Source organism: Schistocerca gregaria, chromosome 3 (genome assembly GCF_023897955.1).
Source record: "Schistocerca gregaria isolate iqSchGreg1 chromosome 3, iqSchGreg1.2, whole genome shotgun sequence".
NCBI lineage: Eukaryota > Metazoa > Arthropoda > Insecta > Orthoptera > Acrididae > Schistocerca > Schistocerca gregaria.
The window spans coordinates 826,501,174-826,527,757 of NC_064922.1; the positions used below are offsets into that span (position 1 = coordinate 826,501,174).

At 43.9% G+C, this 26,584-nt stretch overlaps 1 protein-coding gene across 1 annotated transcript in view; it reads left to right on the forward strand.

The window, feature by feature from the left end:
• LOC126355884 (serine/threonine-protein phosphatase rdgC) overlaps positions 1 to 26,584 on the forward strand; it is a 1,775,952-nt gene that overhangs the window by 598,391 nt on the left and 1,150,977 nt on the right. The window contains exon 3 of the mRNA XM_050006387.1: positions 2,757 to 3,017. Within this exon, the coding sequence (XP_049862344.1) occupies positions 2,777 to 3,017 (241 nt within the window). The 5' untranslated portion in view covers positions 2,757 to 2,776. The remainder of the gene's footprint in view (positions 1 to 2,756; positions 3,018 to 26,584) is intronic.

The following is a 26,584-nucleotide window of genomic DNA, read 5'->3' on the forward strand; positions in this document are numbered from 1 at the left end:
TCACACAGCGCAAGCCACCTAACGGTGGGTGGCGCAGGGTACTTTCGGTACCATTGTTTGATGCCTCCAACCCCGTTGCACTCGCGAATAGTGCGTGGCATGAATGATTATGGGTAAGCCTCAGTATTCGTTCTAATTTCTCGAATTTTCGCCTCGAGGTCAATACGTGAGTTTTTTGTGTGGGGAAGTAATATGTTGTCCGACTCCTCTTGAAAAGCGCTTCCCGAAATTTCAGTCTACCAGTGGAATTTGTTTACCATCTTCGTAACGCTCTCTCGCCAACTTAACGACCTCGTGACGAAACGCCCCGCTCTTTGTTTGATCTTCTGTATCTCCTCTATCAGTTCTATCCGATAGGGATCCCAGATAGATGAACAATGAACAATAATCAAGAATCGGCCGAACAAGCGTCTTAAAATCCACGTCTTCCGTGGATGAGTTATATTTCCTTAAGATTCTTCCGATGAATCTGAGTCTGGTGTCTGCTTTTCGCACTATGTGTTTAACATGGCCATTCCACTTCACGTCGCTCTGGAGAGTTACGCCTAGATATTTTACGTCAGACGCTGTCCCCAGCTGTTAGTCATCAATAGTGTAGCTGTACAGTAGTGGATTTCTTTTCCTATGTATGCGCAATATGTTACATTTATTTACAGTGAGGGTCAACTGCCAAAGCGTGCGCCAATCACCAGTTCTCTGCAGATCATTCTGCATATTCTTACTATCTTCTGGCGTTGCTGCTTTGGTATAGGCAACTCCATGATCTGCGAATAGCCTTAAGGGCATCCGACGCTTTCTACTAGATCATTATTATATATTGTAAACGGCAACGGTTCTATCACATTTCCCTGTGGTACTTCCGATATTACCTGTCGGCTGAACACTCATGAGTTACAGAGTATGATAGAAAGGATAATGGGTTACCAAATTTTGATTTTGGCTGCTATTGATAATTTCCTTCCTTTTAAACTAGGGCACTGTTGGAAGAGGCGTCCAGAACCTTTGTTACGTGGCTCAGTGATACTTAACAGAAAAGTACAACCTTTATCAATTTTGAGGCCGGGATATTGTGCCGAGTGACACGAGACGAAGCAGCGATCGTTCTTCTGATACTGAATTTAATAGTTTGCGATTAATTATAAAACAATCTAGACCGTAAAGGCATCTTTATTACAAGGTGACCTATTTCGATCGTCAAATGATCATCTCCAGACCTTCAGAAGTGTAATATGCAACTGGATATAAATTAGAGAGATACACAGAAAGAACTTGAAATTCTCTACAAAATTAAAGAAAAATCAACATAGATACACTCACTGGTGGACAGTGGCTGTACAGGGACCAGGAATCGCAGAATGACAGTAGTCACCTCCTGCAAAAATAATCGTTTGACATTTTCCAGAATCTATTTTTGTTTTCTCAGAGTAACACCAATTCCGCCTCCGTAACTTAGTGGCCAGCGTGGCTGACTTCCATAAGGGGAACCCGAATTTGATTCCCGGTACTGCCAGGCGTTTTTCCTTGTTGGCAGGACAGGTGTGGGGGTGCACTCGGCCTCGTGAGACCAAGTAAGGAATCACTCCACCGATTAGTTGCGGTGCCAAGGTCAAGAAACCCGACAAAGACAACGAGAACAGTGTGCTCAGCAAACGCCGCAACATACCGCTCCCTGTGACGCCATTGGTAGAGGATGACAAGCTGGCCGGTCATGCCTCGTTGGCCCAACTAGGGCCGGAACACGGAGCTTCACTTTCTTTATTTCATGATTTAGTCCAAAGACGTCGTAATCTATGGTAAGGTGACTTACATTTCTACCACTTTTGTAAGCTGCTGTATCTTCGGCGTACAGCACTATTTGTCCACCCGGCTAGCTACACACGTTATTTCTGTATAAGAGGGGTCTAAGTACATTGCCTTGGGGTACTGCAGCCTAGATGTTACAACAAAATTCCACTCGAAGAGGCCATGAACTGTACCGACCGGCCGCCATGTCGTCATCAGCGCACAGGCGTCACTGGATGCGGATATGTAGGGGCATGTGGTTAGCGCACCGCTCTCATTTTATGAGACCGGAGCCGCTACTGCTCAGTAAAGTAGCTTCTCAGCTTGCCTCACAAGGGTTGGGTGCAGACCGTTTGCCAACAGCGCTCGGTAGACCGGATGGTCACGCATCCAAGTGCTAGCCCAGTCCGACATTGCTTAATTTCGGTGATCTGATGAGAACCGATGTTACCACTGCGGCAAGACCTTTAGCCCAACCTAGATGTTAGTTGAAATTTCGGCTCCATTTATTGTCGAGTGGAATTTTCTGTTGTGGAGGAATTATTTAATTACTATTAATAAGTGGACAGCTTCAGCGCCGTATTTCTGTGGACATTTCGTCCCGTAAAACGTCAAATCAGAAACACCTACAACTACATCTCAAATTTTATTTTACTTATGGGGCCAGTTTTGGCGTTTCACTACGCCCTTGACCTACGTGTTGACTGCAGGTGGTGTTGAATTCTTCCAATACGCCGCTCATGGGACCTGAAGACGGCGTAGTGAAACACCGAAACTGGTTACACAAGTGAAATAAAATTGGAGATGTAGGCGGATGAGGGTGTTTTTGATATGACGTTTCATGTTGAACAACCGAAGTCCCTCACCCGTCCTGTAAAAGAGTGACTCACAGGGATTTAGCCATATGTTTCGCTTACACAAGTTGCGACAGTGGAGTGGGTTAACGGGTCCCTCGGTGCCGCATTGTGTTGCAGACGAGCAGCCGGCAGCAGCCATGATGGGGTGCGGGGGTTCCCGCGGGCTGTGTCCCTGCGTGCGCGCCAAGGGCCTCAGCGCCGCGCAGGACAGCGACTCGGACGCCAGCGACGCCAGCTCCGCCAAAAGCACCCTCCACCAGCAGCCGCAGCAGCAGGGCGGGGGTGGCGCCTGTCCGGCCGCCAGCGGACTGCTCGCCGCGCTGTTCCGCTGCCGCAAGGCGCGCAAGAGCGAGTTCAGCATGCCCAAGGTCGAGAGGAGTAAGTACTACACCGTCTACATCTCACACGGAACGGCTGGTCTCTGCCTACATGCTGGTACATAATGTTAAGGCTATATGTCGAGTATAGTTGTTCACTTCGTCGATTAGATCGTCTCGAATAGTGGCGTCTTGTTGTCGGGACGTTTCGACGAGTTTCCCACTCTTCATCTTACGGCGAAGCGTGAGATTTATGTCTAGTTTATTCCTGGACGTAAACCCGACATTCCGCCTGAAGATGGAGAGTGGGAAACTCGTCGAAACGTTGCAACGACATGACGCCCGTCTGATAACCTGAGACGACTCAATCAACCAAATTTGTCGAGACTACCTGCATTTCCAAAGCCTTATCTTCAATTCAATTATAAAAGCGCTCATGTACCTGTGCAGATGTTCTGTGGAGAGAGGTGCAAGTGCCTGTTTTCCAGGCTATGTGTTGGGAGTTTTATCTCTCGTAGCGTTAATGTACCTTGTTCCGCTTCGCAAAATTAAAAAAAAAAAAATGTATCGACCGTGTATAGCTACGTGACATCACTACACCTTTATATCTACTAGTCGTTTATTAGTTTGCATGTTCGCTTTTCTTAGAAAAAAGAACAACTAACGTATTAAGATTTATTGTCAGAAATGTGGACGAAATTAGTCGCAATACATTTGATGTAACGAGGAAACGAGCCATTAACATTAGAAGAGCACTTACTTCAGTACATTCAACAGTTGGATTTTGCGCTACCAGTCAAATTCAAATACCGCGATTTCAACTCTGATGTACTTAGTATTTCCAGTTTACAACAGCTAAATAGTTTTCAGTTGCTTTCCAATCATACTTTCCAATTATATTCTTTAAAAACACTTATTAGTATCCAAAACCGTATTTCGTCTACGTGTTTCAGGGATTAACGATTTTAATAGTTTTAATTTTCCTCAGTACTCACCATTCCAATCATTTTACGGTTCAGAGTCAGCAGTCACCATATTAAGTAAGCATGACGACACAAATGAAAATAGTGCTGTTCGTAGCCAAAGAAACTGGTACACCTGCCTAATTTCGTGCAGTGCCCCCGCGTGCACGCAGAAGTGCAGCAACACGACGTGGCACGGACTCGACTAATGTCTGAAGTAGTGCTGGAGAGAATCGACACCATGAATCTTGCTGGGCTGTCCATAAATGCGTAAGGGTACGAGAGGGTGGAGATCTCTTGTGAACGGCACATTGGAAAGCATCCTAGATATGCTCAATAATGTTCTTGTAAGGGAGTTTGGCGGGCAGAGAGAGGGTTTAGAAGTGTTCCTAGAGCCACACTGTAGCAATTAAAGTGTTGGGTGTCGCATTGTCCTGCTGAAGTTACCCAATTTCGTCGAGATGCACAGTGGGCATGAATGGATTCAGGTGATCAGACAGGAGTTTGCGTACGTGTTACCTGTCATATTCATATATAGCGTTGCCAGGGGCCCATATCACTGCATAAGCCCCACACCATTACAGAGCCTCCACCAGCTTGAACAGTCTCCTGCTGACATGCAGGGTCCATGGATTCATGAGGTTTTCTCCATGCCCTTATGTGTCCATCCGTTCGAGACAATTTGAAATCAGCCTCGTCCGACTAGGCAACATGGTTCCAGTCATCAACAGTCCAATGTCGGATTTGACGGGCCCAGACGAGGCATAAACCTTTGTGTCGCGCACTTATCAAGGGTACACGAAGAGCCTTCGGCTCCGAAAACCCATGTCGATGGTGTTTCGTTGAATGGTTCGCACACAGACAGTTGTTGTTGGCCCAACATTGAAATCGGCAGCAGTTTGCGGAAGGGTTGCATTTGTTACGTAGAAAGATTGTCTTCAGCTGTCGCTGGTCCCGTTCTTGCAGGATGTTTTTCAGGCTGCAGTGATGTCAGAGATTTGATGTTTTGGAAATTATGCTAATGTCAGAGATCCCTAAGCTTACAGACTATTTAATCAAAGTTAAACTAACTTTGTTCTAAAGACAACACACACACACACACACACACACACACACACACACACACACGCACACACACTCATACCCGAGGGAGGACTCGAACCTCCGACAGGGGGAGCCGCGCGAACCGAGACAAGACTAACCCGCGCCGTTTCGATGTTTTACTTGATTCCTAATATTCACTGTACACTCGCGAAGTTGTCGTACGGGAAAATCCCCACTTTATCGCTACTTCGGCAGCGCTCGTACACCTATTATAACATCATGTTCAGACTCACTTAAATCTTGATAACTTGCCATTGTAGCAGCAGTAACCGATGTAACAACTGCACCAGACACTTGTTGTCTTGTATAGGCGTTGCCGAAGACAGTGCCATATTCTGCCTATTTAGATACCTCCGTATTTGAATATGCGTGCCTATAGCAGTTTAGCCGGCAGCTGTAGCCGAGCGGTTCTAGGCGCTTCAGTCCGGAACCGCGAGCCTGCTACGGTCGCAGGTTCGAAGCCTGCCTCGGGCATGTATGTGTGTGATGTTGTTAGGTTAGTTAGGTTTAAGTAGTAATAAGTCTAGGGGATTGATGTCCTCAGATGTTAAGTCGCATAGTGCTTGGAGCTATTTGAACCTACACCAGTTTCTTTGGCGCTTCAGTGTATATACTTCGAGAAATATTCACAATTCCAGTAATAGTTTGTTTTCGCAAATAGTGCAAGCTGGTTTACTTATCATTACAGAATACAGAAGTATTTAAAACTACATATTGGAATACAGACGAGGGGTGTTAGAAAGTAAGTTCCGATCTGTCCCGAAATGGAAACCGGAATAAAAGTGCGATGAAGCTTCTCACCGATGTGTTGGACAGTGTCTCTAGTACGCCCGTCGAACGCTTCTAGTCGCTGTTCGCAGTTCTGAGCGCGCAGTGAATACATAAAGAAGCCTAGAAAATGCTGTCTTCCACCAAGTATGGGTGCCCGCCGCGAGACTTTCCTGATTTCATGCAGCTCTACCCAATGTAACTCTTTTGCATTTTCCTTTTTCATGACAATTCTCGGTTGCAGAATGCAGGCGCAATAAGGACGATCCTGAGGCGTCTTAGATGGAATCACCCACCACACAGCCTGAACGTGTCTCCTGGCATGAACCGCAGCCTATGAAGACAACATTTGGTACAGACAAAGAGATGCATGTACGTGGATAACTGGACGAAAGCATAGGCAGCTACCTTCTGCTGGAAAGCTCATACACCACTACGACGAATGTCTAAGCGTGTAGCAAACTGTTGCAAGCAAAACATTTATGATTTTCACTGTGATTTCCATTTCGCGAACGATCGGAATTTACGTTTTGGACAAACCTCGTAGATGTGAACGGTATAGTGGCCATGTTAAAACTGACGACACCATTAATATCCACATTACGTGATTTTTTGTTTGTATTAATTTTTTTCATTATTATCAATCGTAGTCAGAGTTGTGAGTTGGCTTGTGGCTTCTGCTTGCGATAGGCGGCAGTCGATCCGATGAAGATTTTACACAGTGACTTATAATTCCCGTACCACCCGAAGAACACCTGTCATCTAACGCCCGAGCTCTGCGTCGCTGACGCAACTAAGAAAATACAAAACATACATTTCGTAGTTTTATGTTAAATAGTTACTACCACCAAATCATTAAAATTATATACTATATAGCATAGTTGTTGAATAACCGATGTTGGGCAACGTTGGTATGTGTTTATTTCCTTACTCCATTCCTCGTCCTCGTCTCTCTGCCGACCTCATCCGTGCTCTGTCCATCTCCTTCTCCGCCCTTTCTCAACCTCCTTCCCCTTCCTCCATCAGTGTCCATCCCCTCCTGCTCCTCTTTCTATCCACCTGCTACTCCACCATCTCTCTGGCCATCTCCTCCTCTCTCCGTCAATCTCTCCGTCCGTCTCCCCTTCCCCTCCTCTCTCCATCTTCTCTGCTTTCATTCCTCTGTCCATCACCCTCTCCGCCCCCTCCCACCGTCTCTGTCCATTTTCCGCTCCCCTTCTCTCTGTCTGCCTCCTCCTCCTCCTCCTCCTCCTCCTTCTGTCTCTGTCCACCTTCTCCTTATTCCCCCTCCCCTCCGCCCCTGTTCATCATCTCTTCCTCTCCCATTCTCTCTCCAAGTTATCACTTTCTAACCCAATACGAGCTTGCTGGTTCTCACCTCCACAGTATTTCTTTGCCGATAGTACCTAACTTTTGTACAAAGTTTGGTTGAAATCAATCCAGGGGCTTAAGAGGAGCTTTTGCTCATATACGCACATATCACATGTATTTTACGTATATTCGATAGATTTGACGCATATTAGTCCACACGTTTTGTAAGTAGTGTGAGTAAAAGGTCGCTATGTGTAAGAAGCGTAAAGCGCACTTTGAATGAGTCCTGGTGGCTAAAAGAGCCACGCGCACTTTCATTAAGAAAATGCTATCTGACATTAAAATCAACGTAAAAGATTGGGTTGCCACCAACTCTAGCCACACGACAAATAAGAGGTTGCACTGATTCGGAAATTTACTTAATTTATTCATAAGAAAAACTCACAAAAGAACATTCATTGTAAAGTCACTGATAAAGAATGGGATGTAATTATTAATATGATCCAGGCATTGTTCACGTGAGTCAAATGCTGAATAAAGTAGAGTACGTGAACATTGTGCGTAAGTGCAGGCCGGCCGCGGTGGTCTCGCGGTTAAGGCACTCCGTCCGGAACCGCGTGACTGCTGCGGTCGCAGGTTCGAATCCTGCCTCGGACATGGATGTGTGTGATGTCCTTAGGTTAGTTAGGTTTAAGTAGTTCTAAGTTCTAGGGGACTGATGACCACAGGTGTTAAGTCCCATAGTGCTCAGAGCCATTTGAACCATAAGTGCAGCTTGCAGCAACATTCCTGAAAACAAGATCTATTCCAAAGCATTTGTTTTAAATAAAAAGGGGCATTAATTATTGGACTTGGGCGCATGGAAACGCAGTGGATGGGCTAACGGGGAAAACTGCAAGGTAAATGACGTAGTTAACGGAGACGTAACTTCGGTACACGGGATAAGATTGGAGGCAAAATTATTTCTTCCTTAAAACATTGATGTAATGCGTCTGTAGAACTGCTGTTGCCTGGTAACTAAGTGCAACTGCTTGTAAAACGCTATACGTTTCACAACAGACTCGTGTGCCCACATGGTTCACGGAGACAGTTTCTACGTCCTGTTGCAAATTTTAGTAACATCAAACCACACAGTCGTGAACAATTAACATTTTTACAGAGGATACATTTGAATAGATAAATGATAATGGCAGAGGGCCAACAAACTCTAATATGAACCAATGTGGATGGTTTCCACCGGACATAAAGTAATAGCTGTCTCGCCGTTTTCTTCGACAACAGTTCCCTCACTTATCCAACAGGCTTTCCCGAGAAATACGCCGATTGTCTTTTAAAGATTCTGATCCAAGTTACCCGTGAATTTCTGTTACACTTTCATGTGTACCCTGTCGACGTGTCACAATCTTAGGAGAGGATCTGAGGATTTGTCTGAGGTCCGGTGTCACGTCTACGTGGCCTCGAGGTGAAGGTAAATGCCACGTGCTACTGGGTTGACATTTTTATTTAAATCGCTGGTTAATTTATTGTCGATACTTGGGTGATGTGTTATTTTACACCAAGATGTCTTGATACGACTCTTAAGAACCTTTTCCGATCTTTTTGAGACCCGAGTACTTAGTGATCCACTACCGTTACTGTTTTTTCTACACCTACATTAAACTTTGCTCATTCCAGACACGGCGCTATTGTGCACTTCGTCTTTACAAACACGACGCAAGTAACAGACACTCTGTGGATTTTCTGGTTTTACCGATACTACTTCGAATGTTATCGATATTTCTCGATGGTATTACTATTGAAATTTACAGTGAGAATTATTAAGACAGTTATCTACCTACAATATCAAGTCGATAAGTGACAGGAGCCTACAACGATAGCGATTACACCCCTGATATATCATCTGAAGTTAGAAGCACTAGCCCGGACTCAGAGAAATTGAAAGCTGCTACAAGTACAAAGTGGCGGAGAGCTAACGACAAGTGCATGAAATTAATTATCCGTCAAGTTGAGCGCTAATGGGTGTTAGTGTAACTAGGGTCACGCCAGCCTATGCGAAAAATTAGGCGGAAGAGCGCGGCCGGCTCTCAGTGGACGCCAGCAAGCACTGCAGTGCCGGCGTCCTGATTTCGTCGGTCAGCGACCGTTTGCGACGGCAGGAGTTATGACCGGCCCTTCCGTGAGAGGTCGCAGCGGCTTGGGTCTCGGATAACGGACGACGTAATTCGACTCGTGAATTTGTCATCCGTAAGGTACGGCATCATGAGCGCTGCGACAGTTGCTCAATACAAAAAAAAAACAGTGTCTGCGTCAGTCATTTGTTTACCTTGTTGCTATGCGTTTCGATTGTTCACATCATCTTCAGGTGGAGAATTGTTTATTTACATAGCTTCACCAACACCAGCTACGTATATAAACTATTCACCACCAGAGGATGATGTGTGAACCATAGAGAAGCGTAGTGGTAAAATGAGTGACTGACGCAGAAACTCTTTTATCTGTGATTCTATTCTCTGTTCACGAGAACTGTAGAATTTTATCTTTATTAATTTTTAGCTACAGTATTATTTTCTAACAGTAAAAATGTAACAGAACGAAATGAATTTCCATTAAACTTCTGATGTAAATGACAGTGCTTTCATGACTTCACTTCAAAGAAGATGAAAATGTAAATTAGATATTAACGTTCAAATGACTCTGAGCACTATGGGACTTAACATCTGTGGTCATCAGTCCCCTTGAACTTAGAACTACTTAAACCTAACTAACCTAAGGAGATCACACATATCCATGCCCGAGGCAGGATACGAACCTGCGACTGTAGCAGTCGCGCGGTTCCGGATTGAGTGCCTAGAGCCGCTAGACCACCGCGGCCGGCTATTAACGTTCCGCGGCAAACTAGGTAATCAGTAAGGAATGAACACCTTGGAGTGAAAAAGATGGGCAGTCTAGAACGAGGACTACACTCCTGGAAATTGAAATAAGAACACCGTGAATTCATTGTCCCAGAAAGGGGAAACTTTATTGACACATTCCTGGGGTCAGATACATCACATGATCACACTGACAGAACCACAGGCACATAGACACAGGCAACAGAGCATGCACAATGTCAGCACTAGTACAGTGTATATCCACCTTTCACAGCAATGCAGGCTGCTATTCTCCCATGGAGACGATCGTAGAGATGCTGGATGTAGTCCTGTGCAACGGCTTGCCATGCCATTTCCACCTGGCGCCTCAGTTGGACCAGCGTTCGTGCTGGACGTGCAGACCGCGTGAGACGACGCTTCATCCAGTCCCAAACATGCTCAATGGGGGACAGATCCGGAGATCTTGCTGGTCAGGGTAGTTGACTTACACGATGGTAGAACGATGGGTTCGATGACGGTTTGGATGTACCGTGCACTATTCAGTGTCCCCTCGACGATCACCAGAGGTGTACGGCCAGTGTAGGAGATCGCTCCCCACACCATGATGCCGGGTGTTGGCCCTGTGTGCCTCGGTCGTATGCAGTCCTCATTGTGGCGCTCACCTGCACGGCGCCAAACACGCATATGACCATCATTGGCACCGAGGCAGAACCGACTCTCATCGCTGAAGACGACACGTCTCCATTCGTCCCTCCATTCACGCCTGTCGCGACACCACTGGAGGCGGGCTGCACGATGTTGGGGCGTGAGCGGAAGACGGCCTAACGGTGTGCGGGACCGTAGCCCAGCTTCATGGAGACGGTTGCGAATGGTCCTCGCCGATATCCCAGGTGCAACATTGTCCCTAATTTGCTGGGAAGTGGCGGTGCGGTCCCCTACGGCACTGCGTAGGATCCTACGGTCTCGGCGTGCATCCGTGCGTCGCTGCGGTCCGGTCCCAGGTCGACGGGCACGTGCACCTTCCGCCGACCACTGGCGACAACATCGATGTACTGTGGAGACCTCACGCCCCACGTGTTGAGCAATTCGTCGGTACGTCCACCCGGCCTCCCGCATGCCCACTATACGCCCTCGCTCAAAGTCCGTCAACTGCACATACGGTTCACGTCCACGCTGTCGCGGCATGCTACCAGTGTTAAAGACTGCGATGGAGCTCCGTATGCCACGGCAAACTGGCTGACACTGACGGCGGCGGTGCACAAATGCTGCGCAGCTAGCGCCATTCGACGGCCAACACCGCGGTTCCTGGTGTGTCCGCTGTGCCGTGCGTGTGATCATTGCTTGTACAGGCCTCTCGCAGTGTCCGGAGCAAGTATGGTGGGTCTGACACACCGGTGTCAATGTGTTCTTTTTTCCATTTCCAGGAGTGTATTTACAGAAGCTGTACAACATTCGGCTACAGCGCTTCACGGAACACGCCGAATTCCCAAACATTGGTGGCTCGACGGGGATTTGAACCCTACTGTAATGGAGTGAAAATCCAGTATACACTAACGTATAGTGTAGCTGAAGCAGCATTTTTATTGAATTTCGTCACAAGAGATGTACCATTGTTTTGTGACACGTACCAATGATTACTGTGCTAAAACCCAACTGCATATAAGTGTTAAAAATTAACTGCTGTTTTCCTATACAACTGGCTGAAGTCCAAGTGTGGATGCGTGGAAATAACTTCATTCACAGGGTACGAACCAATGCACTGTCTCATTGCTCCTAGCATCTTCTCTCTTTTTGTCTGAAGTACTTATTGCCACTTTTCTCTTCCGTGAAAGTCTACACACCAGAGAAACAGCTTCAGAGACGACTACCTGACACTTAAATTTGTATCATATTAACAAATGTGATGGCCGGCCGCAGAGGTCTCGCGGTTCTAGGCGCGCAGTCCGGAACCGTGCGACTGCTACGGTCGCAGGTTCGAATCCTGCCTCGGGCATGGATGTGTGTGATGTCCTTAGGTTAGTTAGGTTTAAGTAGTTCTAAGTTCTAGGGGACTGATGACCACAGCAGTTGAGTCCCATAGTGCTCAGAGCCATTTGAACCATTTTTTGAACAAATGTGACCATCTCATAAACGCTTTTCTTGTCATAGCCAGTCTGCATTTTGTATCTTCTCTAATTCCCTTATAACACTGATGTTGCTGCTGTAGTTTTCAGTCAACTTCGTCCAAGGTTTTATCTAAATCCACTAATGGTATAAACATAGGTTTGTTTTCCTTTAACCTATTTCCTTAGTACTGCCTCGTGTCTCTGGAGTCGAAATGACCGTCCTCGAGGTCGTCTTCTATCACTGTTTCGATTTTCTATCGATAATCGTGTCAATATTTTGCAAACATGACTTGTTATACTGATAGTTTGGTAATACACTAGTCAGCGCCTGCTTTCTTTGGAATGAGAATCCTCACGCACTGCATATTGGGTTTTCCCAAAAGGAAGAATTTTGTCTACATATTGCTCAGGATATTCGGTGCAGTGTTCATTTAAGTGCAGGTTACTTTCACCAATAATCATATGAAACTAGTAACAAGAGACAATAATGAACTAACCCAATTGAAAATCACAAGGATATTTGCCCAGAAAAAGTTGTGTTAGCCAACGCAGATACGTCTGAATACTTCACAGCTACACTACGCAAAAAAAAAAAAAAAAAAAAAAAAAAAAAAAAAAAATCTCGAATCACCGTAAATGCCTCCTGTTCTGACGCATTTTGGAACTGGGATTGCTCTGTAGTGATGCAAAAGCGTGATGCCCTGCTACTTCACTCTTTAGCATGGTGTCATTTCAAACAGCAAGGTACCGGGATGTGGGAAAAAAGACCACAGCTTAGTAGTTCACGTGAACTTACACTTTTTAGCCTTTCTGTTTCATGCCCTCGCGTGACGTGATCACAGGGGGGGGGGGGGGGGGGGGGTGCAACACGGAAGCGTGTGTGAATAAAACGGCAAAGGCTTGCTCTAAGGCCCTCGAGTTCAGCCCTCGGTGGCACAAACGCACGCTTGTTAAGCACTTTAAAAATGTGCGTCTCAGAGAATAGGCTATTTTTCCTTGTTAAAAATATGGTTCGAATTGTTACTAGGACATTTCGGGAAGTAAGGAACGACAGGTCGCGAAATGTAAACCATAGTGAAAATCAAAAATTTTTTATTTGCAACAGTTAGCTACAACTTCCTGCTACTGATCCCCATAGTCCCCGATCCGACTTAAACGTTTATCACAGCGTTGTAACAACTTTCCAATACCCTCGTTATAGAAGACAGCCGCCAGTACTTTCCGCCAATTCTCTACGCTGGCCTACAGCTGGTTGTCTGTGCCAAAATGTTGTTTTCATAGACAACAGTTCATGTGAGCAGACGTGAAATTTAGAGGGAGACAATTACGGGCTGTATTGTGGGTAGTCAAACAGTACCAATTGAAAATGCGGCTGAGAATTTTCTTGAAGAAAAAAAGCGCACGACAGTTATGTAATATTGGCTGCATAGCTTCAGGCTATGTGCTAAGAACTCAAAAGAACGACGTAACGCGATCGACGGGCTTACTAGAGACACTGCCCAAGACACATGTGCAAAACGTCATCGGACTTTCACTGTGGTTTCCATTTCGCTACCGATCGTTCCTTACTTTCCGAATAACCCTCGTTTTATTCTGATTCATTACAACATTTAAATAGCATTTACGGTCAATGTTCTCACAAAATATCTATTATTTTTACGGAATTAAAGCTTAAAAATCATTAACTATCAAGATATGATCAGGTGATCGAAAACACTATGTTATTGGCTAATGCTCTGGTGACGTCACAGGCTAGCAGTAAGACGAAGCTATACGTGTGTTATACGAGCGTTAGCCGAAGTTACGAGGATTTCACGTACTTTTTCTGCAATCAGTTTAGGTATTTAGTGATGGAATTCGCTGTTACATCTTTTAAGTAATAATAGAAAGGAATTTTGTGAACGCTGATAGTGGAAACATTTATACTCCACCCATTGAGAGCGGCGATATGAGCAACGATGGACATTCTTATCTCTGTTCCCTGCAGCATCATTAAATTCTCTAAAAACTAACGAATTATAGAACTTTTGCAAATGGGTCTGTATGTTATAACTAGATTGCCGATTATCAGTCATGAACTACGACCAAAACCACAGTAAAATATTTCTAGGCAAAACTTACGGCCGACTTTTTTCTGTAGCAGAAATTCAACAGAGAATCTTTTTGGCAGCAGGCGTTCAGTGGTCCAAAGGATATCCCACCCAACTACAGTTGAAGAGGTTACATTTTCTGATCCCAGGAAGCCATATATTTTTATAAGTTTTACACGAAATACGAAAATAGCTTTAGCAGGAACTGATTGTAGCAGTTGTTTTGATTGTGAGATGTATTATATATAGCTTGACGTTAGTCTTAATCTGGAAAATGGACAACGGAGAATAAACGCACTTACTTTGCGAACAAATAGTTAACTTTTTGGAAAGCATTGCTGGTAATTAAGATATCACAATACGGCCACACTACAACGAGGTGCAGGACGTTGAAGTTATACGGAGAGATATAATGCGTGTATTACTTGCAGGTCACACGAACGTAAAGGCTGTGATGTTTCTGTGTGTGAGCTATGTAGGAGTCTGAAGCAGACTTTTTTCATCACTATGTACGATGATGAAACTGCAAAAACGTAAACTGCGAGTATCCTAGCAAGGCAGTACGAAGATAAAAAAATTGTTTCCCACAAAGAAAACAGTATATGTCACATTAAGTAGAAAATATCTTTTTGAACGTAAAGTGTGTGAACAGCGATTGCAAATTTAAGCGCACGTAAGCAACAAGGAAAACACTACAATATTCTGTCTCTGATCGGTGTGGTGACGTTTTGAAGCTGTGATTTGATTTTTATATGAGAGGACTGTCGTGTCTTCTCAAATGCGTTAAAATGGTCTTCAGGGGTAGATTCAAACCGGAGATATATGGACACCAACTTATAAAAATCGACGGGCTTCCAGTCTAACAACTGAGCTAGCTTTTTCCTCTCTTTTTTTAAAACGTAAATTTTATTTATAATTTATAACAAATTTACAGTTGAAAGTTACAGCTACCGAACAATTGATATCTAGTTGGATAAAGTGACAATTTTCGCTAGGATTTAATTTCGTTGAAGGGCGCTATCCTTCTTTGTAACAGTGGGAGAGCGTATCTGGAAGGTAATTTAATGTTAAATTCACAGTGGAACACATTTTAATTAAGTTAGTGAACTTGTGGATCGACGTGGTAGCAATTTGCCGGTACAGTGCAACCATATTTTATGCATCCTCTCATTCTCTGGAACACTCAGAAACAACTTTTCAGAAGTTATTATAGAAGTATTTCTACAGTATGGCATACGTTTTGTAACCCATTTTCCGAAACGTAAATTCCAAAACAAGACGTCACTATGAGTTAGCATTGTGACAGCAGGAACAGTGAGTTAGCCAGTGACGTCACAGGCATGCATGACTCGGACGGAGCTTTTTAACGGACTTTCAAATTACTTGAATTTCATTTCCAATCCGCAGCTCGTGGTCGTGCGGTAGCGTTCTCGCTTCCCGCGCCCGGGTTCCCGGGTTCGATTCCCGGCGGGGTCAGGGATTTTCTCTGTTTCGTGATGACTGGGTGTTGTGTGATGTCCTTAGGTTAGTTAGGTTTAAGTAGTTCTAAGTTCTAGGGGACTGAAGACCATAGATGTTAAGTCCCATAGTGCTCAGAGCAATTTTTTCATTTCCAGTGTTATGGAAGAAATACAGAAATTCGAGAGGAAAGGAAGCATATTAGAAGCATAAAAGACATAATCAATAATTTAAGACAATTTCCAGAGAACAGTCAAATACCCCGTTAGACAACCATTCAACTGAGTGCTGATGGAGAGCTACTTTAGCGCCTGAGGGCTGGCAACTCCCTCGGCGCTCCTCTGCAGCCTTCAGATCATAGAGCAGCTGCCTGGCACCACTCAGCTGAATGGTTGTCTAAGTCTCTCACAGGTACATTTTTAACATGCTCAACAAGGGTGCGTGGATAGCACTGAGAGCGTTGCTGAACTCTGGGGTCTTAGAACGACCGTTTACCGTTTTATTCAAGCACAACGCTTTCACAGCCGGTATTTGGGATTTGCTGATATTTGATTTAAGGTCATAAGGCCATGGTCCAATGCATAATTATTATCTAACGTTTCATCTTCCTCTGCTGAAGACTTGATCACAGATTGTAGCGACTCAAATAAATGTCACCGTCAAAAAATCCGAGCAAGCAGAAGTGTTTGTATATATCCGCGCAATTGTTGGTTCACTACATTCAGCAGGAAATGAGGAAGAGTGATATTAGACAAGTGCTACATAAAACAAACAACGCCAACTCTTCCCCTTTACATCTCCACAGCATATGGTGGCGCGACTCCGTGATCACAGGCAGCGGTCTGATGACGCCACGAGCCGGTCGTTGGGTGGATGTAATAAACAGCTCGGCCTGCCGAACTTGTTCGATTCTGTAACTACTTTCCGTGTCGTTAAAGAATCTGATGAAGTCTGCAGCAGTGGAAGAAGAAACATTAGACAGGGAATTATGCATCTCACCACGGTTTTATGTCCGTAGCTCAAATATGAGCAATGGTTTCTTCTTCTTCTCCTTCTTCTTCTTGAATCTGGACCGCGTTTAAGTAGTTGGTTGTTACAGTCTTGAACTGTTGCAAGGACTGTGTCTGGCACTGTGATTACAAACGACCTGGGTCGCAACAGTAGAATGTATCAAGCATTTGAATGTGGCAGCACGAAAACCAACTACCGCGGAAAGGAATTGTTAGCATTAACCACGCAGCTTCGTCACAGGGTCAAACAAGGCTTAGGCAATAGCTGTGACAAAAACAGATGGCAACACGTGTTAACAACAGTTTACAATGATTTAGTGACAAACTTTATATTACTTGGAGTTGGAAGACTGTGCGTGGTAATATAGATCTATATCCATTAGTACTGATCTGCCATTAAGCACTAGCACAATCATAGAGCCAGTGAACGATCACTGACATCACTTGTATTCGTATAGTGTCCAGTTGGGCTATTAATGGCGACTGCAGATAAGTTATGAGACACTGTGAATGGTACTGTGTGTCTGTTTATATACACTTTTGGCAATAAGATGTCCGTTTGGGAACTGTTTGTGTGACTTAAAGAGGATGTATAACATAGTACTTATTTTTGCACCTTTTACTGAAGTTGGGCCAGAACTATTCCGCTCCTGAGCCTTAGCCATTTCGACAGCCGTCTTTGTAGATTATGTCCAGAAGACAGAGCAGCCACGTCTTCAGCAACGCTCAGACACCGTAGAGTATCAGACAATTTGGGAACAGCAAAAAATTAGAATAAAGTTTAAAAACAGCAAAAACTCTGCCACAGAGTGAAACAATCCTCCTGGGGAGTCCAGTTGGCTGTGATTAACAATTTATCTGCAAAATTTCTCCTTCTAGGCTTGCTGGCCCAGCAAGGTCTGCAGGAAATTATCTGCTAAGTTTGAAAAGTAGGAAAGAGGTGGACGGTCGTGACTTATAGCTCCATAGATCTGTAGGTAATAGCACTGCATGCTAAAGGCAATCCGACCTGTACGTAATTGTGGTCTCCTAGGAAGATGAAAAATGAAAAGAGTTTCATGTCCCTCTGGTCCTCGAATTTTCTTCCTATAGGCTTCTTTGGTTCAAAATGGTTCAAATGGCTCTGAGCGCTGTGCGACTTAACTTCTGAGGTCATCACTCGCCTAGAACTTAGAACTAAATAAACCTAACTAACCTAAGGACACCACACACACCCATGCCCGAGGCAGGATTCGAACCTGCGACCGTAGCAGTCACGCTGTTCCGGACTGTAGCCCCCAGAACCGCACGGCCACTCCGGCCGGCAGCCTTATTTGGTTTTTGGAACGAAAGAGAGGACTAAAGTGGGAGAGCCATAACCTAGCTTGCTTTTATCGTGAATCCTTCTCCCAGCACAAAGTCCTTAGTGACTGGAAAAAAGCGCACGTGACTCCACTATATAAGAAAGGTAAAAGAACGGATCCGCAAAATTACAGACCAATACCCCTAACTTCTGTTTGCTGCAGAATCCTTGACCATGTTCTCACTTCGAATATAATAAACTTTCTTGAGACTGAGAAGCTTATGTGCAAGAGTCAGCATGGTTTCAGGAAGCATTGCTCCAGTGAAATTCAGCTTGCTCTTTTATCACATGATATGCTGAGAACTATGGATGAAGGGCAACAGGCAAATGCCATATTTCTAGATTTTCGGAAATGTTTGACACGGTGCCTCATAGCAGGTTGTTAAAGACGGTACTAGCATATGGAATAAGTTCACATATTTGTGATGGTTTGAAGAACCCAGTGTGTTGTACTCGACGGCGCGTGCTCATCAAAGAAAAGTGTATGATCAGGAGTGCCCCAGGGAAGTGTGGCAGAAAATATATATATATATATATATATATATATATATATATATATATATATATATATATATATATATATATATAACTTGGTTGATAGTGTGGGTGCATGGTAAGGCGTCGAATTTGAGTGAATGTAGCAAGATACTACGCACCGTAGACAAAATTTCCAGTTGGTGCGATGAATCACAGTTAGCTCTAAATGTGGAAAAATGTAAGTTAATACGGATGAGTAGGAAGAACCAATCTGTAACGTTTGGATACAGTATTACTAGTGTCCAGCTTGACATAGCCAAGTCGTTTCAGTATTTGGGCGTAACGTTGAAAAGTGATATGAGGTGGAACTAGCATGTGAAAACTGTGGCAGGGAAGGCAAAGGGTCGACTCCGGTTTATTGAAAGAATTTTAGAAAAGACTGGTTCACCTGTAAAGGAGACGGCATCGAGAACGCTGGTGCGACCTATTCTTGAATACTGCTGGAATTTTTGGGATCCAGAAGGGAAAAATCGAAGCAATTCAGAGGCGGACTGCTAGGTTCATTACCAGTATGTTTGAACAAAACAAGTGTTACGGAGATGCTTCAGGAATTCTAATGGGAATCCCTGGAGAGAAGGTGACGTTGTTGTCGGGGAACACTACTATGAAAATTTAGAGAACTGTGATTTGAAACTGACCGCCGAACCACTCTACAGCCGCCAACGTACGTAGTGCATGAGGACCACGGAGATAAGATACGAGGAAAATGGAGGTCATACAGAGGCAGTTCTAAGCAAAGAGGGGAAAGCAGAAAGGTGGAAAGAGTATATAGAGGGTCTATACAAGGGCGATGTACTTGAGGACAATATTATGGAAATGGAAGAGGAAGTAGATGAGGATGAAATGGGAGATACGATACTGCGTCAAGAGTTTGACAGAGCACTGAAAGACCTGAGTCGAAACAAGGCCCCGGGAGTAGACAACATTCCATTAGAACTACTGACAACCTTGGGAGAGCCAGTCCTGACAAAACTCTACCATCTGGTGAGCAAGATGTACGAGACAGGCGAAATACCTTCAGACTTCAAGAAGAATATAATAATTCCAATCCCAAAGAAAGCAGGTGTTGACAGATGTGAAAATTACCGAACTATCAGTGTAATAAGTCACAGCAGCAAAATACTAAAGCGAATTCTTTACAGACGAATGGAAAAACTAGTAGAAGCCGACCTCGGGGAAGATCAGTTTGGAACACGTGAGGCAATACTGACCTTACGACTTATCTTAGAGGAAAGATTAAGGGAAGGCAAACCTATATTTCTAGAATTTGTAGACTTAGAGAAAGCTTTTGAAAATGTTGACTGGAATACTCTCTTTCAAATTCTAAAGGGGGCAGGGGTAAAAAACAGGGAGCGAAAGGCTATTTACAATTTGTAAGAAACCAGAACGCTGTTATAAGAGTCGAGGGGCATGAAAGTGAAGCAGTGGTTGGAAAGGAAGTGAGACAGTGTTGTAGCCTCTCCCCGATGTTATTTAATCGGTATATTGAGCAAGCAGTAAAGAAAACAAAAGAAAAGTTCGGAGTAGGCATTAAAATCCATGTAGAAGAAATAAAAACTTTGAGGTTCGCCCATGAGATTGTAATACTGTCAGAGACAGCAAAGGACTTGGAAGAGCAGTTGAACGGAATGGACAGTGTCTTGAAAGGAGGATATAAGATGAACATCAACAAAAGCAAAACGAGGATCATGGAATGTAGTCGAATTAAGTCGGGTGATGCTGAGGGAATTAGATTAGGAAACGAGACACTTAAAGTAGTAAAGGAGTTTTGCTATTTGGGGAGAAAATAACTGATGATGTTCGAAGTAGAGAGAATATAAAATGTAGACTGGCAATGGCAAGGAAAGCGTTTCTGAAGGAGAGAAATTTAACATCGAGTATAGATTTAAGTGTCAGGAAGTCGTTTCTGAAAGTATTTGTATGGAGTGTAGCCATGTATGGAAGTGAAACATGGACAATAAATAGTTTAGACAAGAAGAGAATAGAAGCTTTCGAAATGTGGTGCTACAGAAGAATGTTGAAGATTAGGTGGGTAGATCACATAACTAATGAGGAGGTATTGAATAGGATTCGGGAGAAGAGAAGTTTGTGGCACAACTTGACTAGAAGAAGGGATCGGTTGGTAGGACATGTCCTGAGGCATCAAGGGATCACAAATTTAGCATTGGAGGGCAGCGTGGAGGGTAAAACTCGTAGAGGGAGACCAAGAGATGAATACACTAAGCAGGTTCAGAAGGATGTAGGTTGCAATAAGTACTGGGAGATTAAGAAGGATAGATTAGCATGGAGAGCTGCATCAAACCAGTCTCATGACTGAAGACAACAACAAAAACAACAACAACTCAGAGGCATACAGATAATCGCTCTTTATGCGCGTATAGCAGGAAAGGAAATTTCAAGTAATGGTACAGTGTATCCTTCGCCACGCACCGTACGATATCTAAGTGGATGTAGATGAAGAGTTTTCAGGGTACAGAAGAAGTGAAGCATAAGTAGGCATGGACGTAAAAGAGCGAAATATGTGTTACTTCAATGGGTGTTAAAATGTTTAGCTGATTCTAAACAGTGTGCATGTATCGGGAGGTTGTATTTAAAGTGTAGCTACTCACGGAGATTATCGTATGTTAACGAAACTTGGCCGATGTTCTAAAGTGTTAATACGGAAACAACTTATGTTGGAAAAAGATTAATTCCGGTTTCGGCCACAAGGTGAAAACCTGACTCGCTGAATGCAAGAAAGTCTTACATAAATGCCTCCATATGTAATGGATTAAGAACAGAACGTCGGGCAGAGAAGGTCAAACAAGTTAGAATGGCATAACCCTGATTTTACTATGAACTGCGACTTACACAACTTTACACTATGAGCACCAGAGTCTTCGAAGACATGGTGTACAGCGCACGATTTGCACCTGGCGGCGAAAATTGGAACTAATTTTTTCCATCATAAATTGGTTCCACACTGACTGTTACCGTGTCTACGACAATTATTACATTAAAAGCTGGATCTCTGTAAATATCTGCACTTCAATTACAACCAGCCGGTAGTAAAAGTACCTAGCAATGTAAGTGGACAGTATATTCCGTCTTTCAGAAAAAAAATTATCCATCCTTGTATTCAGGTTTACAAACAATGCATAATTGTCGATGATCCACTTAGTACCCTTGTGCTTCGTTTCTGTTTCGTCAGACAACAACAAGAACAACGGAAAATTTGTGGTAAGGACTGTGGACCAAACTGCTGAGGTCATCGATCCCTAGGCTTACGCACTACTGAATTTAACTTAATCTAACTGTGGGGGGAAGGGGGGTGGGGAGAGCCGCGAACCGTGACAAGACGCCCTAGACCGCAAACTACCCCGCGCGGCCAAGGACAATGCTATTAAAGGATCAATAAGAGTTCAGACTTCGGATAACTCGAGTTATTTTAGAACAACATGCGAATTCATATTAGATTTCACAGTCTGTGTGGGATTATAATGTACTTCCCATTTGGCGTTTTGTAAGGAAATACGCAAGAGTATTAATCAACTGTGACATATCTACGAGAGTAATCCCAGAAGTAAGGTCTCCTATTTTTCAATAAGTACATAGACCTGTTTATTTCTTCAATTGTTTACATAAGTTTACAGCTTGAACATTTAGCTATTTTTCGACATAATCACCATTTCTGTCGATGCATTTTTGTAGACGCTGTGGCAGTTTTTGTATGCCCATGTCATACCAGCTCACCGCCATGCTGTTCAGAAAGTTATGAACCTCTTTTTTCGCCTCGTCGTCGGAGCTGAATCGCTTTCAGGCCAAATGTTATTTTTACCTACGGAAGTGGGCCCCACGTCAGGACTATAGGATGGTTGGGTGAGTATGTTCCAATGAAATTGTTGCAGGAGAGCAACGGTTTGCCGAGCGATGTTTCATGGTGAATTCCTCTCCTCCGGTTCTGAATTGCCCGTTCGAGTTTTTTCAGAGTCTTAAATGGTTCAGATGTCTCTGAGCACTATGGGACTTACCTTCTGAGGTCATCAGTCTCGTAGAACGTAGAAGTACTTAAACCTAACTAACCTAAGGACATCACACACATCCATGCCCGAGGCAGGATTTGAACCTGCCACTGGAGCGGTCGCGCGGTTCCGGACTGTAGCGCCTAGAACCGCTCTGGACCAGCCCGGCCGGCCCAGAGTCTCACAGTGCCTGTCAGCGTTAATTGTGGACCCAGTGATTCAGCTCCGACGATGAGGTGAAACAAGAGGTTGATAACATTCTGAACAGCATGGCGGCGAGCTGGTATGGCATGGGTCGACAAAAACTGCCAGAGCGTCTACAAAAATGCATTTACAGAAATGGTGATAATATCAAAAAATAGCTAAATGTTCAAGCTGTAAACCGATGTACCATCGTTTACATAAACAGGTCTTGTACTTGTACAAAAATAGGAGTCCTTACTTTTGGGATTACCCTTGTAGTTTCGTTCCAGGGATTATTACGTGCGGACTTCGAAAAATAAGTTACACATCTCGTCGGGCGCTAAGACCACTGCTCAGAGGACATGTTCTGCAGACACAGCTCCGCTGCGGTCCAGATAACAGGTTCATCACAGTGTAGGCGTGACAAGTTGAAACGTACTCCGAAGTTGAAGCACCTGGAACAGTAGGGTCTACGATTCTTAAAACAAAATGTTCAAATGTCCGTGAAATGTTATGGGACTTAACTGCCAAGGTCATCAGTCCCTAAGCTTACACACTATTTAACCTAATTTATCCTAAGGACAAACACACACACCTATGCCCGAGGGAGGACTCGAACCTCCGCCGGGACCAGCAGCGCAGTCCATGACTGCAGCGCCTTAGATACGGTTCTTACCGCCAAAAATTATAAATTCCAAGCAGATGTACCGCGAAATTCAAGGGGCAGCAATCGACAAACTGATGTGCGGAGATCTCAGAGCAATGAGGATGTTCGCATAGTACTTCTCGAATGGCTCTGTAAGCATGGATCGAATTTCTGTTGTCGAGGAACTGAACGGTTCATAGAACGCTGCGACCGTTGCAGGCAGTGATTTGGTGACTAGTGAAAACTAGTGTCATGTATCTGAGTCACTCTGAAATATAGTGCAGCATTCAATAACATGTACTTGGCCGGCCATAATAATGTGCAATTTACTTCCTGAAGTCCCCTCGGTGACCCAGCTGCATATCCCAAAGCAGCACCGCCGAATATATTGTTGCAGTTACACAGCTGCTTTATAAATGAGCTGACACTTAAGTTATAAACTGAGAAAATGTGAAGAATAGTGAAGATATTTCATTGCTTATATTCTCATGTTCCCGGTACTACATCTTGCCCAGGAATTTTTCCTGAGAGTTATAACGTAATTTATCTCAACTTTTGGTGAATAGTGTTAAACAGCAAATGGAAACAGTGTCTTTATATAAGGGATAGGCTGAATGTGAAGAGATGTAATACGGATGTCCGTGATGTAGCGTTTCCAAGTATTGGATTAAATGTGAGGGAGAAGCGGTGGACGTCATAATATTATTCGTTTCAGTGCGCAAAATGAAGAGGAATGCGTGGGCAGAAGGCGGGGCGCTGGATGAGAACTTTCTCCTTTCACAGCACCTGAATGTGCAACAGTGCGCTCTGCGAGGGAATTTCTGGTATGAAAGAAGGCACTGGCGTCAATTAAATCTAGGTCGCGCGCTACGTTCCTGTAAGTGAATATTTCAACATTTTAGCACGGACCTGATTTATGGGAAACAGCAAGTCTTACTTCAGCACCGAGGTACATGTATATAATACAGAAATCTGTAGCATCTGCGACTTCCCTTCGATCACTGTCCCAAAGGAAAATAACTATACGGCTCAGTGCTAACGGTTAGCATAACACAGTATCAGAATGGGCTGTATCTAGAAACCACAAAGAACCACTGGGAATAAATTTTTATAAGCGTTCTCTTAAAATAGCTGCGTTAATCTTCGGAAAGAAATGTTTAGCAATATTAAGGGATAATACAGGAACGCAGAAACAGAGGTTTGAAAGAAATACAGGCAGTACAGCTGATCAACTATACTACAATTTCGAAAGCATCTTTCCGAGGTCAATGCGCCTACGGATAGCCTTGGGAATCGCGGAGCCCGTTGCAAGAACAGTTCGCCATCTCACGTGGAAGGGACGTATTTTTAAGGTCTCTGCTGGTACAACACCCTTGAGATGCGGAGAACTTGGCTAGTTGTCCGCAGCTCGTGGTCGTGTGGTAGCGTTCTCGCTTACCGCTCCCGGGTTCCCGGGTTCTATTTCCGGCGGGGTCAGGGATTTTCTGTGCCTTGTGATGACTGGGTGTGGTGTGATGTCCATAGGTTAGTTAGGTTTAGGTAGTTCTAGGGGACTGATGACCATAGATGTTAAGTCCCATAGTGCTCAGAGCCATTTTTGCTAGTGGATTAAGTTCATCTTCCACACATCATTTGCACGGTAAATCGTAATCATGTGGAACAAGTTATTTTACACTGACATTGCAAATTAATTTGCAAATATGACTACATGCTGATCATGTATAAGTATTTTTTTGTGCTTCATTATTATTATTACATATACAAGTGCATGTTCGCAATTCCTGCCCACCACGTCTTGCACATTACACTAACAGAAATTCCTCTACGGAATACAAGAAGCCATGAAGAAACTTTTTCGGTTTCCTCTAACATTTTTGTTTGCTGTCTGCTTCATTATTATTATTACATATACAAGTGCATGTTCGCAATTCCTGCCCACCACGTCTTGCACATTGTTGTTGTTGTTGTCTTCAGTCCTGAGACTGGTTTGATGCAGCTCTCCATGCTACTCTATCCTGTGCAAGCTGCTTCATCTCCCAGTACCTACTGCAACCCACATCCTTCTGAATCTGCTTAGTGTACTCATCTCTCGGTCTCCCTCTACGATTTTTACCCTCCACGCTGCCCTCCAATGCTAAATTTGTGATCCCTTGATGCCTCAAAACATGTCCTACCAACCGATCCCTTCTTCTAGTCAAGTTGTGCCACAAACTTATCTTCTCCCCAATCCTATTCAATACCTCCTCATTAGTTACGTGATCTATCCACCTTATCTTCAGTATTCTTCTGTAGCACCACATTTCGAAAGCTTCTATTCTCTTGTTGTCCAAACTAGTTATCGTCCATGTTTCACTTCCATACATGGCTACACTCCAAACAAATACTTTCAGAAACGACTTCCTGATACATAAATCTATATTCGATGTTAACAAATTTCTCTTCTTCAGAAACGCTTTCCTTGCCATTGCCAGTCTACATTTTATATCCTCTCTACTTCGACCATCATCAGTTATTTTACTTCCTAAATAGCAAAACTCCTTTACTAATTTAAGTGTCTCATTTCCTAATCTAATTCCCTCAGCATCACCCAATTTAATTTGACTACATTCCATTATCCTCGTTTTGCTTTTGTTAATGTTCATCTTATATCCCCCTTTCAAGACACTGTCCATTCCGTTCAACTGCTCTTCCAAGTCCTTTGCCGTCTCTGACAGAATTACAATGTCATCGGCGAACCTCAAAGTTTTTACTTCGTCTCCATGAATTTTAATACCTACTCCAAATTTTTCTTTTGTTTCCTTTACTGCTTGCTCAATATACAGATTGAATAACATCGGGGAGAGGCTACAACCCTGTCTCACTCCTTTCCCAACCACTGCTTCCCTTTCATGCCCCTCGACTCTTATTACTGCCATCTGGTTTCTGTACAAATTATAAATAGCCTTTCGCTCCCTGTATTTTACCCCTGCCACCTTTAGAATTTGAAAAAGAGTATTCCAGTCAACATTGTCAAAAGCTTTCTCTAAGTCTACAAATGCTAGAAACGTAGGTTTGCCTTTTCTTAATCTTTCTTCTAAGATAAGTCTTAAGGTCAGTATTGCCTCACGTGTTCCAACATTTCGACGGAATCCAAACTGATCCTCCCCGAGGTCTGCATCTACCAGTTTTTCCATTGGTCTGTAAAGAATTCGCGTTAGTATTTTGCAGCCGTGGCTTATTAAACTGATAGTTCGGTAATTTT